The sequence below is a fragment of the Bactrocera oleae genome, chromosome 2 (assembly GCF_042242935.1).
Source record: "Bactrocera oleae isolate idBacOlea1 chromosome 2, idBacOlea1, whole genome shotgun sequence".
Lineage (NCBI taxonomy): Eukaryota > Metazoa > Arthropoda > Insecta > Diptera > Tephritidae > Bactrocera > Bactrocera oleae.
Genome location: NC_091536.1, coordinates 22,797,113 through 22,816,738, shown reverse-complemented (window position 1 = coordinate 22,816,738; position 19,626 = coordinate 22,797,113). Strand labels below are relative to the sequence as shown.

At 34.7% G+C, this 19,626-nt stretch overlaps 1 protein-coding gene across 2 annotated transcripts; it reads left to right on the top strand.

Annotated features, from left to right (window-relative positions):
* The first annotated feature begins 291 nt into the window (after positions 1-291).
* On the top strand, positions 292-2,164 carry LOC106620058 (FAM172 family protein homolog CG10038). Of its 2 annotated transcripts, none has more exons than XM_014238444.3 (6): positions 292-394; positions 693-798; positions 857-972; positions 1,030-1,217; positions 1,301-1,559; positions 1,624-2,164. In XM_014238444.3, exons 1-6 carry the CDS (start codon positions 335-337, stop codon positions 1,936-1,938), a joined length of 1,044 nt encoding a protein of 347 aa, XP_014093919.1. In that variant the 5' UTR covers positions 292-334; the 3' UTR covers positions 1,939-2,164. The 2 variants fall into 2 exon arrangements, with proteins under 2 accessions (XP_014093919.1, XP_014093920.1); XM_014238445.3 differs by having other exon boundaries at positions 371-459.
* The last annotated feature ends 17,462 nt before the right edge of the window (positions 2,165-19,626 follow it).

The following is a 19,626-nucleotide window of genomic DNA, read 5'->3' as shown; positions in this document are numbered from 1 at the left end:
TATTATATGGCTGTACCAACAATACAAATATTAAACTACTGTAATTCGTTTAGTTGATTAATATCGAATAGCGACATCTGTAACTGAGACTTTTTACTCTAGGATTTTTGTAATATATTGCCATTTGTCGATTTGAAAAAGTTCTAAATAAAAAGTTCCACTCATTGAAAGATCACAAAACAAAGGAGCACAAAAATAAAAAAATTTAATTATTTTTAATCTTTGCTCTTGCTTTTTAGAACATAAACCAAGATTGTTGAAAATTTGACAGCTTGCAAATTAGAATTGAGCCAAAATCAAAAATAGCAGGTGGCAACTGTAGTTTTAAAAGAAAATGTCAAATTTTGTGGCACGAATTTGTAAAGTAGCATTATTTTGGCGCTACATACGGAAGGTAAATAAACAATAGCTGCATTGCTATCAAAAAATTTAGTCGATCAGAGAAAAATAATAGAATTTGTGAGTTTAATTGACCTTGAAGTTTTTAATTGTGATGCAAGAGCTAACCTTCAAGCAAGTTCCTGAGTTCAGTAAAATTCAACGCAAATACATACATATAGAACAAAACAACTAACTCTAAAGATAAAAGATTTATTGTGTCAAAGTATATGTATTATATGTATATGCATATTTATTTCTATGCACAACATTTTTAATACAATAGCGATTTAATTGCTTTTGTACTTTTATAGTCAGCACAACCGATCAGCGGGTGTGAGTGCAAAAGTATGTCTTCAGCTGAAAGAAGTGGTCTGGCTCTAAAAAAATTACGTGAATTCGGCTATGCTTTCAATGCAGGTAATGTTTATTGTATGAAATACAATTATACATAGATATACATGTATTAAAAAAATAGATGGACAATTGCGGAGAATTGATGACATTACTGGAGAGCCAGGTGAAGAGCCCTTCAAATTCACCATATCTGACGATCACAAAAAAAATCAGGATCATTATGAACAATTAGCTGATGTAAGTTTAAAATTCATAATACATTTTTAGATGAACAAGTAATATAAAATTTTTCAGCAAATTCCTGAAATAGTTTATGATTTATTAGAACAAAATGGTTTGAGTCGCACTTACCTTCCGGAGGATATACCGCAAGAGCAAGCCACATTCATTTTTACTAAACCTCCAAAGCTCGTGGAACCTAAAAAATTAATTGTATTAATCCACGGTAGTGGTTATGTTAGAGCGGGGCAGTGGGCTAGAAGGTAAGTAAATTTTTATATTGCGGTATCGTTGCTTATTTCCTTTATACATAATATATATCCATCTATTTATAACGCTACTATAGCCTCATAATTAACAATTCTATTGACCATGGTACTCAGATCCCTTATATAAAACGCGCTCAATCGCTTGGCTATGATATATTGGTGACAAATACAAATGACAATTATCGCAACATCAACGGGGAAAATCGTCCAATACCACGTCTGGGGCATGCAACAGCACACGCTAGATATGTATGGGAAAAATGTGTAATGGGTTGTAACCCTGAGAGTGTAGCCATTGTAGCGCATAGTTATGGTGGGGCAATTGCGATGGATTTAGTAAGTCCAATTATAAAATACTAATTCAGAAATACGAATAATAATAAATGTTCTTCCCTTTTAGGCAAATCGATTTACCAAATTTTTTGAAGATAAAGTGTTTGCAATTGCGCTAACGGACTCTGCTCATTTCCAAATACCAGGAAATGCAAAACACGTTGTTTTGGATATTGCATGCAATTGGATATCTAGTTCTGCCGCACTCGATACGGAAATTTATGCGGGAGAGGGTGAAATGCTTAGTGTATCGGCAGGACATTCTAAACATGAATGGACTTCATATTCTGCCTTTGAATCGGTTTTTAAGTTCTTAGAAGAGAAGTATGAACGAAGTCAAGTGATTCGAACAACAAGTAAAAAGGCGAAAACGGAGGATTAATTATACATACGAAATATTAGTTCAATAACACATTTAACGGATTCAGATTTGAGTGTATGTGTTGATTGATTTAAAAGTTTTACTTGTCTGCCACGGCTAAGGGGTTTTTTGTATCAGTGGAGAATCATGGGCGAATAACTGTTGTGAATTTTTTGTTTGTACTTTTTAACGCATGAGTAATGTATACATTCCATTAAATATTGCATTTAACATTTTGTTCCATTGACATATTCCAATCTTATTAATATATGTCAGTATTGTGTATGTCAACTTGAATAATTTTATTTGCTCACACATGTACAATATATGTACGAGTACCTATAAACATCGGAAAAATCAATCATCAGCGTCTAAACCCACACAACATACAATATTTAAAAGCCATATATACATTTATGTACATTTGTAGATATTTTAACCATAGCAGTGCGTGATAGAGGTCAGCTTACCAATAGACATTAGTTGACGGAAATATATGGGGTACAGTAAGATGCTAGTTGAGGTTAGTAATGGTCAAAGCTTTGAAAATACATCCCTTCAGTTGATTCGCTGTGACATATCATGTCGTCAACGTACTCGCTTAATCCATATTAAGTGGTGGGTTACTGACAATACGTAATGGTGAAGAATAATATTGTATTGTTGCAGTTTCTTTATTTTCTCCAAAATGTTGCATAAAACAATTCAATATTTTTATTTTATTTAAATTTTATTTTTTAATAAATATGTTATATTAGGATGGCAGTTATTATGAGATTTTAAAACACTCTCGGAAATATGGCGTTACAGTTCGAAAACGGTCCTTACAATTCTTAATTTGATGTACATTCATTTACCCATTGTAAGTTAGGAACGCATTGGGTTAAATTATTCAATGCACCCAATTTCGAACAATCACTTGGTCAATATGTACATATATGTATGTACTACAAAAAAAAGTTTTATGTATCCATACATAATAATTTTCTGTGACGACGGCTTGGTAATAATTTGTTTTTATTTTATTTCTTCCTGCTTAGTTTGTTTTTATTTAGTTTTATTGTATTTTTAAAATTTTTTTTAGTTTTCATCTTAGTTTATTTTTTCTTGCTTTTTATTTATAATATTTATTTATATTATTATATTCTTGCAACATGTTGCTATATACATATGTATATATAAATGATCACGATGACGAGACGAGTTGAAAGCCGGATGTTTATCTGTCCGTCCGTCTATCTGTGCAATCTGTATAAACGTAATGAAACTTGGTACATGTGTTCCTTGGCAAAAAAGTTAGGACGAGGTTGTAGATGGGTGTGGTGTAATCGAAGAACTGCCACGCCCGCAAAACGCCAATAAACGAAAAATAAATTTTGAAAAAATAGGCATGGCCCCGCCCTCTAAAAGGTTTAATGTACATACATCCCAAACCATTTAAGCTAAAATAACCAAATTCTCACAGAACAAATCCCTTAGGTACCCCTACCGACGGTGTGAAAAATCCGTTCCTACGACAGTCGGGTGTACGTAACCGGAACGGATCCGGATTTTTATCCGGCCAAGGATTGTCAACTCGGCAGCGAAAATGGATGATCTCTTAGGATAGCCCCGCCCACTCCCCATATAATTGTACTGTTAAAAACTATTTAAAGTGCGATAAAGCAATAACTAAATACGCCAAAGATTAAATTTTACCCCCGAGATGGTATGGGAAGACTTTACAGGAGCCGGGGTCGAAATTGGACGATGGGCATGGCACTGTCTATTTGGTTGAAATCACATATCTCGGGACCTGCTAAATCGATTTCAACCAAATTTATACTACATAACATTCTTCTGACATTTCTATAATTCTGTGCGAAAAGGTGCGAAATCGGACTACAACCACGCCGACTTCCCAAATAAAACAGTTTTAAATTCCATCAGATTCTTTCACTTTCCAGTATACAAATCAAGCACTAATGAATCTATCGGGATAAAACTTCGCACGAATAATGCCTGTAAAGCATGCCACCTTATGACCGAAAATTGTCAAAATCGTACTAAACCAGTTCAGGCTCCTATGTACCGAATATGTGGACCCCATAATTGACTTTTTACCCAAAATATCGGTCAATGTGTGAGATATGTAATTGAAATTCAGAGAGGGTTCTTTCCTGATAATATTATGTCTATGTTAAAAATGGGCTGAATGGATCAATACTTCCTTTAGCCCCCATATACCTAATATAAAGATTTTGAAACTTCCGGGTGACTTTATACCGCATATATCGGCCAATATGTGATTTATCTCAATGAAAATAAGAGAACGTGTTTTACACATAACAATGTATCCCTGTGCCTAAAAATTGGGCGAAAACTTTACTTAGCCCCCATATAACTAATATCAGGATTTTCGAACATCCGTCTGACTTTAGTCCATATAATTGGTGATGGTTTATGAGGTACCTTAATGAAACAGAAATGGAGCATTTTATTAGTATGTGGCTAACATGCCACATGGTATGTGGTATTCGCAAAAATAGACAAAATCGAATCGTTACCCCCAACTCCCATATACTACTTATAATGATTTTCGGTCAGTGAGTATTATTTATATATAAAATTGCTTTAAAATATGTTCTCTAGTATACCTGAGCAATGTCAAAATTAATGCAATCAGCTTGTCCCTTTCCCTATCCCCAATATACCTGATAAAATTATTTTTATATTTTTACCAGTCTTTTAACCGTTTAGGTTGGTCAAAATGTGATATTTTAATGAAATTAAGCGGCCAAATTTCTCACAAAATTATGTGGTTTGCCACTGAATATTAATTGAATTGGTCTAGATCTCATATCCCTAATATAAAGAATTTCGATCCTCTGGTTGACGTTTTCATATCAACTCATTACAAGTATATTAAATTTAGCTACTTCGTTTGAGTTTATATTACATACTATATTCGAATATTGGTTTTGTGTATATTCGAAAAGACGAAAATCCAATCAAATTCTGTGACACGATTGAAAAACAGAATTGGTTTACAATACTAACAACTACGCAAATCTGTCTTGTATTCCACAACTCCATCTTCACTCGGTTCGTTTCTTTATAAGGACCGTCAGGTGACCTTTCGGACGGACAAGACATCTAATGGAAAAACAATTTCATCGCAGCTCAGCCAAGCTACTATATCCACTATATCCTTAGTAACCGTCTGATATATTCGTTATTTGGGCTCCATTATGTGTGCATCCATAGTTTCCAAGTATTCTACGCAGTTTTAGATTCTTAGGGGATATCCAGACATTATTTTAATTCCCTTTATTATATTTGTCGGAAGTGCTAGCAATTCATTAATATTACATGCCTTAATATTACTTACCGATCGTGATCGATGATGAATAATACATTTAAGAGGACCTTAAAGAAGCGCTAACACTCCGAAATAAGTTGGACATTATTTATTAACATTTCACCTGTAAGGCTATCTACCGTTCGGTTCCACTCCAGCTTAGACCACTGACACTTTCCAAAGCCTGCTACTTTCCATTGAGAAATGTAATTCATTCTCTCGAAACGCATAAATCAAAATCCGCTTTTCTTTTCAATTGCTACACCACATCCAATATTTGAAATATTGCAATTTTAAAATGACATTCCAAATTAGCGCATGTTTGCCCCTTGTGAATGTACGGCAAAAGCTCTGCGTTCAAGTGCATGCGGCGGCGGCGGGCAGAAGTCATAAATAATATTGTTTGCCAATAAATGTTCATAACCATCATAGTGCATGCCCACATCCCTGCCATCCCCACATGCCGAAATCATCGCCGCGAACGCTACTGTGTTGACTCTCGTGGCTTGTGACATGTCGAAGCCTGTTGGCGATCCCAACATGTACGAGGTCGTCGCGAAAGACTATTAAACATTTTTGAGTGCCCCAGTATAACGGTACGAATCTCATAGAGCATAATACACAGCTGTGACGAATTTTTATGCTGCAAAAATGATTGATGTCGTAATCACAGCGTTGACCGAACAACAACACCACCGAATTATTATTGATAACACAATTTTATGCATTTTCAATTTTTAAATATGTATGCCATGAATTGAATTAGTCAAGATTACTGTTCCGTCGCAATTTCCGTTGTGTAAACAGCATCAAATTAGCATTCTATTTTCTCCGCTAAACTCTATTGTTCCGTTGTTTTATTGCTTACCACAAAAAAAAAAATAAAAAATAAGAATGGTATTGAGCAAGCTCAGCCTATAAATGACAAAGAAGGAAAAATGCTGAAATGCAAGTTTAACGTATAAATAATGCCAAATAAGATTAGATAAAACTGTGTACAGCTAGACCACTCAGGCCATGCCGAAACAAGGAATTCAAAAAACACTTGTAAACGAGTTTGAGAGTCTTAAAGTAGCGCAATTTTCACCCTTTTAAAAAACATTAATGCTCTAGCACAGTGGGACAAACCTAAATTGCATCATGACTTAATAGGAAAAATGATAAAAAATCCTTAAAATATATTACTCAGCTAGATCAATACTTTGATATAATATATACATAAATATATTGACATTTACATATGTATGATACAAAGCTATAATGTTTTGCAAAATTAGTTTGATTTAAGTACGATGGTTTTATACATATTAAATGTATTTCAAACCATTCGTCTCACTGTATACCCTGAGCTATTGGGCCAATCGCCAATGGTGGTTATTTGTTAGTATACAAGCACAGCTTGAGATCCTTTTACATACCTTACACTTGGACCAAGTAATACAAGTAAAAATGTATCTAACGAAAATAACATATATTTTTATCCTTTTGATTGGGGAATGTGTTAGCGAACCTTAATGCCAATAAAACGTTTCCACCCACTAACCCCGCCCGAAGGCGGTTCGACATTTCGGTGTAAATTTTTGAAAATCTACATTTTTTGAATAGGTTGAAGTCGTTGACAGCTTGTGCTGTGACTGTCGTTGCCGATGACTATTGCGAGAATACTTAAAGTACGTAATAACAACAAAAACAGTGTGATGATACGAGATAATGGCGCATCATCAATGCCATTGTGTGGGGTGTGGTCGTTCGCCTCAAGGTTTCGCTGTTTACAGATTGTTGAATTCAGATTTGATACAAAAGGACAATGTTTTGTTTTCTGATTTCTTTTCACCCCAACTTTATAGCAAGAGATGTTTTAAAGTTATGTGGGGCGCTTGAAGGCGTTCGTAGATTGTTGTCGCGGTGGTAGCGGTGGTCGAAAAGTCAGTGGTGGTAGGAGCAGGCAAATAAAAACATTAACATCATGATAACATAATTTCGTTTAATTTGCATGAATTTCATGTCTAATACTTTGGTTTAGGTGTGAAGACAAAGGGTTTAAGGATTTTGAGGGTTGTTATGTTGATCTTAATGAAATTCGGAAATAGTATGTTACTTAAAGCCGCTAATTTCCAAATAAATGCTTTATATTAAATAAGGTTTTATACAAAGCAATTTGGTTCTTAGGCCTAAAAGTAGTTAGCAAAGGTTAATGAAAGGTCTTCTTGCTTTTAAGAATCATTTAAATTGCAATTCTTTTTTCATACACTTTTATTGAGAAAAAATTCTATTTTTCCATTTAAGCATGCTTTCCACCTGTTATGCCGCCGTAAACAACTCCCACTTCTTTAAAACATTGAGTTCGCTCGTTGTGACCACGTTGTTTTTATATCAGACTTGCTTACTTTCGCTTTTAATGGGTTTGCACGTTTTACTTTTTTCGCGTTTTTTCGTCATTGTCGGCAGCTCTAATCTTTGCGCCATTTATTCACACTTGATTAACACGCGACTGACATTTGGTTGACTTTTTTGTTTGTTGTACCATCTCGAAAAGATGTAAAAAAACCGCAGGATTGAGCAATGTGTAACCCAGGGTTGTGCCCATCTGGCTGTCACCAACGGAGTGTGCAAAAAGGCGCAAAAGGCCAAAATTAAAAATGAAAAAAAAGAGAGGTGGTGGAAAAAGTTGTCAAATACTCAACATTTCATGTGCACTTCCGCACGCCTAACTATTCACTCCCACAAGCACTTGTCAGCTATGGGGAGGGGGACAAAAAGTCGTAGCAAAAAATTAAAACTCGTTTCGAGCTTCTCCGTTTGGTTGGGTGGGCGACTCTCCCGCAGGCCAAACGTATTAATAAACCAAACGTCAAACGGTATAACAATGCCACGCAGTTGCACGCACAGCAATACACATGCTCACTCACAGACCTATGCAAATACAAGAGCAGTCAACGGAGTTAATGTCTACGACGACCACAGCTGTCAACTAAATGTCATATTCAAATGCGAAAGTAAATATGGCTATGGCATTGTTACAAACGACGCTGCTGTTTCGCCTATGATTTCCGTTCGATTTCACTTCTCCCCTTTTTCGGTATTTGTTGCTTTTGTAATGTTTGATGACCATACTGTTGTCAACTTGACTTTTGTGTATTTTTATAATCGTAAATGAGTTCTGTAACGTGTAGTCAGTTGATAATCATTTCATACCAGGGTCTTAGACTAGCGCTAAATTACAAGAACACCAATATGCACAAAAAATGGCTAATTCCAAGCATACTGAAATCCATTATATGTGAGTGAATTGGAGATAATAGTTTTAAGAACGTTTCATGATTGAAGTTTGATATTTAAAACTGAACATTTTACACTTGTAAACAACCAGATTTTTATATCGATGTAGCGAACTATTATTGATCGCAACAAAAGATTTTCTAAAACAATAATTTTTCTGATTTTGATAGCTCGGACCATGTTTGCTGACAATTACAATATGTGCGGCAATTAGGTAAGATAAGAAAGTCAAATCATTACTAAGCACTTCGGTAAAATGGCCTAGAATCGGCAACTATCTGAATGCTGTTTAACTCTCAAGCCTCTAAACAATTTGCGAAACTGTTAGAGTAACCCTTGCATATGAATTAAACAAACGCTGGGAAATGAATAAAGAACGAATACTTCTTATTCATGCATATGGGATTTACATAGTACATATGTATGTCTACATGTTATATTCATATGTATGTATGTATTTCTACTTATTTAAATCCTTTCGCTTTGTCTTGCTCATAGCTTTAGCACATATTTCTTTAATATAAATGCATGTGAATATGCAAAATATATTTTGAACGTACTGGTATAAAACCTTCCAACATATTGACTAATTTATTACTTTTGCCAAAACATATGTGACTCTCTCTTCAAATCATAGTAGTTAACTTTCTTAGACCACATTTGCCTGCTTTGATGAATTTATATGATTGTAGAGCTTAAAAATTATTAAAGTAATTAAAATGTAGCTTTGCTTTTACATGTGTGTGGCAAGGGAGTACCAGCCTCTAAGTTTCCTTCTGGCAGCCAAGTATCAATAGCAAATATTTCACTCTTGTGCGCCCTGAAAATGATTTATGACCGCAAATTATTTACTTGTTTCCTCAAGACAAGCGAGGAAGATATGTGATGTCCTGCGGGTAACGGCGCTCAATTCACCACACCAACGAACGGCCACATCAACCCTCTTACGGAGAAGCACGGTAAAGGAAATATCCACTATTTGGTTGGTTGTTTTTTAAGGACACTGCTCACATCACCCCAACACCAGGGCTAACATATGTATGTATGTATGTATGTATGTACATGCACTTTAATACGTATAAGTTAAGACGGACATTGTTTTACATACAGTGATTTTGACTTATTGAAGGGATCTTCGCAGGGCGCCACATATGCGTGTGGCAGCATCGATGTGTACATATACATATGTATATGTATACAGCAACTTAGTATGAACATTTTTTGCGACATTTGTATCGTCGGCATTAAACACTTAATAAAAAATGTGCACATTAAGAATCACACGCATTGATATCAGATTTATTACAGCACTTTTCGATAAATATACACATAAGTAAGCGCATACTTATTTTTTATGGACTTTATCGTGGTCTTGCCTAAGTTGGTGGGCTGGTCACATCGTTTTGAAGCACATAAATCTCCATCGCTTAGTTTCACTTTCACTCACTAAGTAGTATATCTTAAGTGTGATAATAATGCGTAAATCTGTAGGGAGCGCATAAGCGCCAGACTTTCGATAAGCCATTAGGAGGTCATAAACAATGATTAAATTGTTGCTGCACAGCAATTAAAAGAAATATCTGCAAAAGAATAAAAACGTTTGCTTTGTAATTTTTTTTTTGTCTTATAGTAAAAGAAAATAATTTCAATACTTCCAATTTGGAGAAAAGTCTTCAGGAATTGTACGTATTTTGCAATATTCTACAACGGAATCATCATCAGGTGCTGTCCATAGCCGGGGTTTGCAACAAAACAATGTTAATAAGCATGTTGCAATACAAACCTGCATGCATCAAATGACAGTTCCCTTGTGGCGCTTGACACAGCTGGACCATTATATTAAGTGCACAAAGTAATTATCTGCAACATTTTTGTGTAAAGAGTAGTGAATATGTTTCTGGGCCTTAAATTACACCACTCTATAAAAAAATTTCTTCCTCGTCCTAAAGTTTATTTTATGATTTTATGGTTATTTATGTACAAAACGAAAAGAAAATATCTTTTTGCGTTATAAAGTTTGCTTTTGTAACAGTTATAGTAAAAATACTCATTTTTAAATTTTTCCTAAATTTAAAACATTTTAAATACATTCAAAAATATTATACATATATATTGCATATAATAATTATAAAAGAAATTTGTTCACTACTACTACTAGATGGCACTCGAGTCTTAAACAAGGATTAGGTGTTTAGGAAAAGTTCAGAAAAACTAAAAATGTCGTCGCGAAAGTGTAAATGTGATATTGATATATTATATATAGCAAAATGCATCAAAAGAAAATCAAACTTTACTATATAGTTTTTTTCCGTCGAATTATGTCCTAAAAGGTCGAAATTCAATACTTTAAAGTTTAGGTAAAATTTTGTGTTGACCGGTGTTAGCAGCAAGTTTGAATTCAGAGGTTCGCCTCGGATGCATATATGTACATACATATGTATGTAGGTGCACATGTTTTTCACAAAAAAAATTTTTAGTTTTCACAGTACGCTGGCAGTAGTGATTCTACATTCTATTTCAAAACTGGCATTAAGATAGATTAACTTATATTCAAAATTATGAGAACGGGTCAAGTTTGCTAATTCTAAACATTTGTAGAAATAAGCTTTGGTTAATTCGTACTCCTTTTTATCAGTTGTATAAATATTCGTCAAAAGTCCTTCAGACTTAAAATAATATTTTTAACATGAGTATCAAGGTGAAAAAGTTATGAAGCTCATTATACATTTTTTTTTTATCAAAACTAATAAGAGACTAATCATAAGTAATGTTTTAACTCACAAAAATGGCCGCATTTTAGAATGATTTTTCTGGCATACATATTTATTCGTCAGCAAAGAGTTATCATCGTTCAATTTACTTCTTGCATTTCTCACCAAAGCATATTGAATATTTGTTTTAAGTGAATTTCATATTTCGACAATTGAAAAATTCCATTATGAGCCTTTTGTCAAGGGCGACTCTCTGCCACCTAAACATGTGAGCTGAATACCAATGAGCTTCTACTTAGACGTGCTGAATGGTTTTTTCGTCGAAGCCTAAATCCACAAAATATTACATAAAAGCCGCGTGTTATATATATTTAGTGTGTAGTCTTTGCTGGGCAAATTGTAAATTTTTACTCAAATTTCGCACTTCCGGAGACTTTGCAAATTGGTGCAAATTTAACGGACTTACACATTTAGTGCTTGTGTGTATGTGAGAATGGGTGCGACGCACAGCTACCGACACAAAAAACATAAATAACAAAATTTTAGGACAAAATATCAATATCCACTTTTGTGGTACGCCTACTGAATGCCAATTCTATAATTTGGTTGTATGCACGAACAACTGAAAATATGGTTTTGGAGTTGCAAGTGTGGCAGAAGTTTAACTTTATGAAAACATAACTCCCTCGCACTCGCCATACATACATATGTATGCTTGTTGTTATTCACGATGGAGCTTGGTGTATAAAATTTATTTCTTATTTTGGAAATATCCTTTGTAACACTTTTTTGTAGTTTTTGTAAAGTGTTTACTTATATTTTGCCGCTTTTATAAGGGAAATTTTCGCATAAATTTGTTAGTGTTGCAAATTTGCGTTTTACACACAAATTTTCGGCGGCATCGGAGTAAGTTGATAGTTGTGTGCACGAGGATTTTGTTGTAATCTGACGGAAGCATTTGCTCTTCCAGCCGTCACTGGTGTTGCCTGTGTGGCACGCGCTGCCAGCTAAAAAGTTACTTTGTCTCTACTTCACTGATACTTACTTATTTTACAAGAGTGTGAGTTTTCAGTACAACAACAGGGCAACTGCGTAGCTGGGCGACAGCGCTTTGTTGAATAAGCAGGCCGCGTAGCGTATGTGTAGAGGATGAGTACATGAGTGCATATATAGAGTACTGAAATCAGTGCTAGCATCAGAGCGAGCGGAAAGTGAAGTGCTCGTGGATAGCAACACATAAGTACCTCGGCATGTGTGCTTACATCATAACATAAGTTAAAATGATTTATTTCACAATATCTACAATAATATGCTGATATCTGGTTCTAACAAACTAAACTGGCAATTGCAAACTACGCAAGTAATATACTTCGTAGCCACGTAGCTTCAAAAAGCTGCTGTTTCAACATTTAATTTTTTTCACTGTATTCACTAAATGTTTTGCCTATTACGAATAATGCTCTTCAGCGCCTGGAAGTATGTTAAAATCGTGAGGGTGCATACAAATTTGGCGACACTGTCAAACCCATAAAGCAGTGAACATGATACCACTTAACTGTAAATGTGCGTTCTATGGACCAACATTAATGTAACTACAACAAAAAAAGCGCATACACATAAAAATGCCTTGAAAAAAGTCAAATGAAATGAAATAAAAAATGTACTTTTTTATTCAAGCCATTTCTCCCTGAGGTAAAACGAATCTCAGTCAAATGCTTTTATTTGGGTGGGGACATTAAGTGTCAAGTCCATGTTGTTGTGCGTAAGTAGTCCTGGGTGGTGTAATTCTCAGGTGTATTTCTTTGACAATTGAACGTTTTGTGTGGCATTTATTTGCATTTAAAATTGTCAAGATGAAGAATTGCTTCTTGCTTTTTATAATGTTCCAATTTTATGTATGTATAAGTACATACATATATGTGGCACAATTACAAATATGTGCACATATTCAAATGTAGAGTAAAAAATGTTGAAAAAATATGCGAGTAGTCTCTCTCCTACTTAACACTTCGATAAAGAATATTTCAATACACTCACATTGTGAGTGATTTATTAGCACACGTAAACAACTGCTAAACTTCCGTTAAAGCACGACTACTCTGCAAGCATCATGTTCACATAAAATAGTAAAAAAAAGAAGATGAAGAAAAATTGCCAAATCGCCGGAATTACAACTAAAAGCCCTCAGTAGAGCTTGCCGCAAAATAATGACGCCGCAATGCCCTTCAACACATACTGCACTACGCATTCATACACACATACATACAAACATATGTGTGCTTGGATGTATTATCGACATTGACAATCGCCGCAATGGACACTTTCATTTCATTTGTTCACCGCACTGTCAATATACTTTCATGTCCAATTTTTATTGCTTTTATCACGGTCGTGGATGTGTGTGTAGTAGTTTATGTAGGAAAAGGCTTTCTCTAAGTAATGTTCAATGGATGTGTGCATTTGTCAGACTCGATTACCCTCGCTCACCATTTTCCTGCGTTTGATTGTTCATACCATTTACCATTTACAGGTGCGCTCGTTGCTGCTTGGAAGCATACCAACATATATACCTACATACAAAGAAAAGCAAATAGTGTGGTATTGAAAACTATACTAAGTTACTTATGTGGGAAAGCACTTCCGCTTAAATGGTGACAATTTGAAATGGTCACACTCGATATCCCATTGTATGTGGATATCTAATTTATATCAATTGGCTGTAAATGACAAAGAAAGTGGGTATAGATAATGTTCTTTGGCGATAAAAAACTTCCAGCAGCAAACAGTTCTGCGTACATGTCCTTATTTAGTTTCGACACTTCATACAAACGATTAAAATAAAAATAGTAAAAAAGTTATCGATATGAGTATTCTCTTATATATTATTATCTTTTACTTTTTAATACTTCTATATTTATTACATCAGCGTGTTTAAAGCCTAACAATAAGTAATAAAATCTTAAATATATTTCAAATTAGACTAACTCATTGTTGTGGCTGTGCCTCTTTGGTAGTACATTGCGCTTTTTAAGCGGCTTTGTAGAAATGCAATAGCTCTGTGGGTTAATATAATTAAATAATCACCGATTTTTAGTAAATATTTCATTCTGACTTTAACCGGTTTTAAACTGCCGGTGACATGAGAACAAGTAATATAATAGTCTTGCATGTTCTTTTTGCTCTTTACATTAAAGCCTTTAATGTGAATTTTAAAGATGGAATTATGCTATGGGCGCGGTATTGTAAAAAATACTAGACCTTAGACGCCAGAATAGGGTTGGTGAAAATCAAATCATTCATTTAGTACCGCAAATTGCTCATTCAGCTGGGCTCCAATAAGTTCCGTCCTTTGAAGTACGGCCTCTTTCCGCCAAGCTAATATCGAAAGTAGTAATGAAATAGAATTTTTCAGTTATATTCACATCATCAGCCATGCAATTGAAACGCTAGCGATATTTAATTACGATTTTATGTTCATGAAGGAGTTTTTCTGAATACTCGTAAACTTCATATATGTACATACGAGTTTATAAATAGCTAAATTAGGATTGAACACTGCCACTGCCCAACCGGTTTCGTCAAAAGTCAAGAGAAATTTTTTGGACACATTTTACATAAATTGTCTTATAAGCGACAAGAAACCGCTAATTAATTATCCATGTGCCATACTTTAAATTGGATAAGTTTTTTAACTGTTATTTCACCGTTGGTATTTTGCTTTCGAACTTATTTTTTACACAGAGCTGTTATATATGAAAATATAGAAGGCAATAATTGTAAAACCGGGCACTTAAAAAGGCAAATCTTGCTAACAAGTTTTGGCTTCTAAAATGTGCATGCAATTTTATACCCGATGTGCAACTGCTGGAAAAGAGTTTAATACAAACATAATGCTATTTTATGTTCTGTAAAATATATGAAAAACAAACACAGGCATTGAGTATGGGTACGTTAAAGGGTTACATGGGTTTTACGGCTTCAAAAAGAATAAAATAAAAATAAAAATGGTGTCTTATTAATTTTTCTATAACCTCTCTAGAATATTGTCCTAAATTCTCAAGTTGATACCAGTAATAGTATTGCAGATACCGCTTTGAAAAATTGCGCGCACGAGATCAGCTATAAAGTCACTTCAAACTTTAAACGCGTTTTTCTCGAAACTGTGTTTTCGAAGTCGGTTGTCAAGATTTCGCACGAAATACTCAACCGATCTTAATGAAATTTTACACATTTCTTTGAGATATAATTAACAAGGTCTTGCCGGAGGATTTTTATTGTTCAATTACAACTATATAAAAAACAAAAAACTTCGAGAAATTTTCACCAATATTTGCATGTTTTTTGTAAAAACGTCCGCCAAAAATACAATTTTCACTATATTTGTTTCTTCTCCATCTCCGTACCTAGTTAATGGTCTTAGTTCAAACACGTATTTTTTCTTTCTACTTTTGATGATGCTGTCAGTAATTCTGCTGCCAACGCGGAAGCACCTTTTTTTCGAGGGATTGCCGGAAATAACGTCGTAATGACCGAGTTTTGAATGTTTTCCCTTGAAATTTTTAAAAAATCTTTATCAAATATGTATCTTTGGAATAATAAAAAGTTTGAATAAAATACTTAATTTTTTATATGAACAAACGATTATTGAAAATAGGGTGTTTATTGCTCGACGAAACCCACGTAACCCCTTAAAACGCAATGCTCTATAAATAGCATAGATTTCATCTTATATAAATAAATATTTATAAAACATGTATTTCTATAATATAAATCCTACCACATTTTCTTCAAGTGTGGTAGGTCTCTTGAAGACTTCTGCTGAAATTAAAGGCAGTTTTGAGATCGTTTTCTGTTAACACTTCTTAACAGCAGTAGCAGTTATATGTAGATACCTATAATGCAAAAAACATAATATCACTTTTCATAAGTTTACAGGAGAAAGAAAAAACTATATAAATATTATATAATGCATACACTACTCGTATTTGAATTTTAGTTATAACTTGGTTATATTTTATAGCAGAAGCTTTAAATTTTCTACATAAATGTGATATGTTGTAATTCCGAATTTTTCGATGATAATACTTATTTGAAACTTTCATTGGGTATAAAGAAGATTTTTTGGATTTTTAATCACTCTTCTACTGTTAACTTTTTGTTTTGATTTTATTAAAAAGTGCATAGGGTATTTTTAACAAGCTAATGCATTGTAGTATAAAAGCTGGTATGACTTACGAAAACAGTCAGTCACAGGTGTTTGTGAATCAACTTAGGTTATTGTAAATATGAAATTTTTCAGGCTTCTCGGGTTGCTTCTTATAATTTTATCAGGCGTTATAAGTGACACAGCTGCCAATGAAGATGGTGTTGTCATAAGAACGAAACGTCAGTTTGGTTTTCCCAGATATGGCTACGGTGGTGGATACGGCGGTCGTGCATATGGGTACCCAGGATACGGTGGCTACGGAGGTTACGGAGGTTACGGCGGTTACGGCGGCTACGGAGGCTACGGTGGTCCCTATGGCGGTCGGCATGGACGTAGAGGAAGATACGGCTATTTTCGTTAATATATAATCGTGATCACTGTAGATAATTATATGTGCATTATATGACTTCTAAAGTAAATAAGAGTAAATAAAATATTATGTGTACCAAATTTCATATCAAAAACCTTTTGTGAATAAGTAGATAAGCAAATCTCTGCAATTAGTTTATTTTTCCAACCGGAACTGTTTATCATTCCTTAGCGATTATACTCTTCCTTCGAATTTAACGCCATTCGCATCCCGAAATAACAAATTGTCAACGCACAGTACACAAATCGACACTTAATCCACACGTAGCCACCCACGCGCCCATCCATTTAGTTCATGCAAAACATTTGTAGATATTTGTGTAACAACTTGAATCAACATTTGTCAATTTGTGAAGCAGCATTTTTGAGCAGCTGTCGACTGCATTAGACGCTTACTTTGCGACTTTTGGATATCGCCTACCCATTCCTATTATGGCATTCGGTGACGATGAGCGAGAGACTAGCTTCACGCAGATTCTTCTTGTGGCGCAGGATTAATGTTAGGATCTTTGTGAACGGGAAATTTGCATTTAAACTCAATAAATTCACTTTGCATACGCCAACAGCAATACAGCGAAGCAAACAACAATTTAAAGCACGTATTCAAACTGTGGCGTTAAGAATGTGTAAAGACATCCGATTTCGCTTTACCACTGATTTGTGGCAAAGTCATGAGTGCGTAATCAACTACGTACTTACCTCCCATAACCATATGTGCAATGGTTATGCAAATAGAGCAGGTGTAGGGGTACTTATGATATACAATTACATACGACTAATCTAAATAAATAATTCGCCTGAACTCTGGCATAACTTTTTTACTCGAATGCGAAACGGAAAATAACTATTTTAGTAATATAGATAGTTAAGATATAGAAACGATACTTATTCTTAGGTTATGAAACACGCATCGGTTCCTGCTATGCCGTAAAAGCTTGCCGAACAATTTGTGTGTTTCAAAATTGTATCGCAACTTTGCGGGGAAAGAAAATATAGAATATTTACCATTCTTTAACATTCTAAGCTTGAGCTATTGATTATTTGGCACTTTCAATGTAAATTGAATACATTAAGGGTAGCTGGACACATACGTCTTTTGAAAATATCTGTTATAAAGCTATTCTCCACTCGTTATATGGGGAGTTAATATGGTTGTGGCCCGATTTTCCCTATTAACTCAGCTGACATAATAGCAAATGTATGCGTTAAACTTTGAAAATATTAGGTGTTCTTCTTCTGTGAGCCATCAAAAGTTATTGCTCATTTACTAGTCTGAAGTTCAGCCTAAATTTAACGCCTTGTAGGTGTAATAACTAATATAATCCTGGAGTTTGGTTGATAAAACTCAATAGTTAAACGAGCCGATAGTTAGTTTATGTGATATTTCTTGAAAGTATAATTAAAATGATTCGAGGCCATAGCCATTTATATAGTTAGGCCACAGATGTGGTTATAGCAAGCATACTCGAATGATACATATTTTAGTGAAAACTATAAATATGTTAATTTTTCTATTTCTCATATATTCCGCTGCAAATATTATATAAGATGTAAATGGAATGAATAGAAAAATGAAAGCGCGAGTGGTGGCCCAGTCGTACAGGCGAAGCAGAAACCATAAACCATACGACGATCGGAAAAAGTTAAATACTCAACCACAGATTAGCTTAACAAGCACCAATGTAGCAATTGTGGCATGCAAACCATGCCCAAAGGGAACAACAGCTTCGTCCACACGAAATCATCGCTACGAAGGCCTAGTGTCTGCAATAACTTGTGCCCGAAACTGCAAGTACTGCGAAGGATGAAGGTGTTGATTGCTTTACCAAGAGCGGGGTGTTTGCTGATCCTTGTCACAAGCAACGACGACAGCGCTCAAGCTTCTGCCATGTAACAATACTGGTTTGCATCGGGTTTGCTGAGGCAGACACCGTCGTCGCCAATGGTTTCGTCATAACCAGATTTCGAACCATTCATGGTTGGGTTTTGAGGCAATTGTTAATAATTCAATTAGTTATTAAAAAAATATCTAAGTAAAATTGTGCAGCAGAGCTTTCGTGCGATACCCAATGTGTAATGCGGTAAAGCTGTGCCAATGCAATCAATGAAAAATTGCCACTGGCGTTCAATACTCAACTGGCAGAGCAAATATTTGAGCAGCGCTGAATAGAGGTGGCATGCGGGCATCTCCAGTGCGAAATGAAAATACACGCCAGTGTGGAATGTGCTGCGCACTGGTCAAGCATGTCACAATTTTTATTGCGTTCGCTGCAGGTACATTATCCTTCTACCAAACTTAAATTCTCGGTCGCGCTATAGATAATCTTATGATACGTAGACAGGGTGGTTCATCTTGTTCTGCTTCTTGTATATGTTATTTTATTCGAGATAATTAAATACAAATAGATAACATGTTCGGTGCATAAGCATATTGTCGGATCGTCAAAATCGCTCGATTCTTCAAATTAACGATATCGTCACTCAGATATAATACTATTAGAAAATATGAAAACACAACACAAGTAAATTAGTATGGAAGTCCTTTTTACGTACATAATTAATTTTCTCTTATTTATTTCAACTTTAAAAATATTGTCTGCGTAATTAGTTTTAAGAATGCATGAATAGAAATGCATTCGAAACCCACTGAAGTAAATAGCTTGCAAAGCACAATATGGTATTAGCAAGAGATCCAAAACCCGTTATATAAATGGTTAAAGGTTTTGTTAGAGAAGCTTAAATGAGTAAAGTGAATATCACTTAGCCTTAATGGCTTATGCAATGAAAAAGCATAAGACGTCACT

Excerpts from the sequence above, each read along its gene's own strand:
- LOC106620058 (XM_014238444.3), top strand. The coding sequence starts at position 335 with ATGTCAAATTTTGTGGCACGAATTTGTAAAGTAGCATTATTTTGGCGC. Across the intron at positions 395-692 it reads TTTGGCGCTACATACGGAAG|TCAGCACAACCGATCAGCGG; the intron begins GTAAATAAACAA and ends GTACTTTTATAG. Across the intron at positions 1,560-1,623 it reads GGGCAATTGCGATGGATTTA|GCAAATCGATTTACCAAATT; the intron begins GTAAGTCCAATT and ends CTTCCCTTTTAG.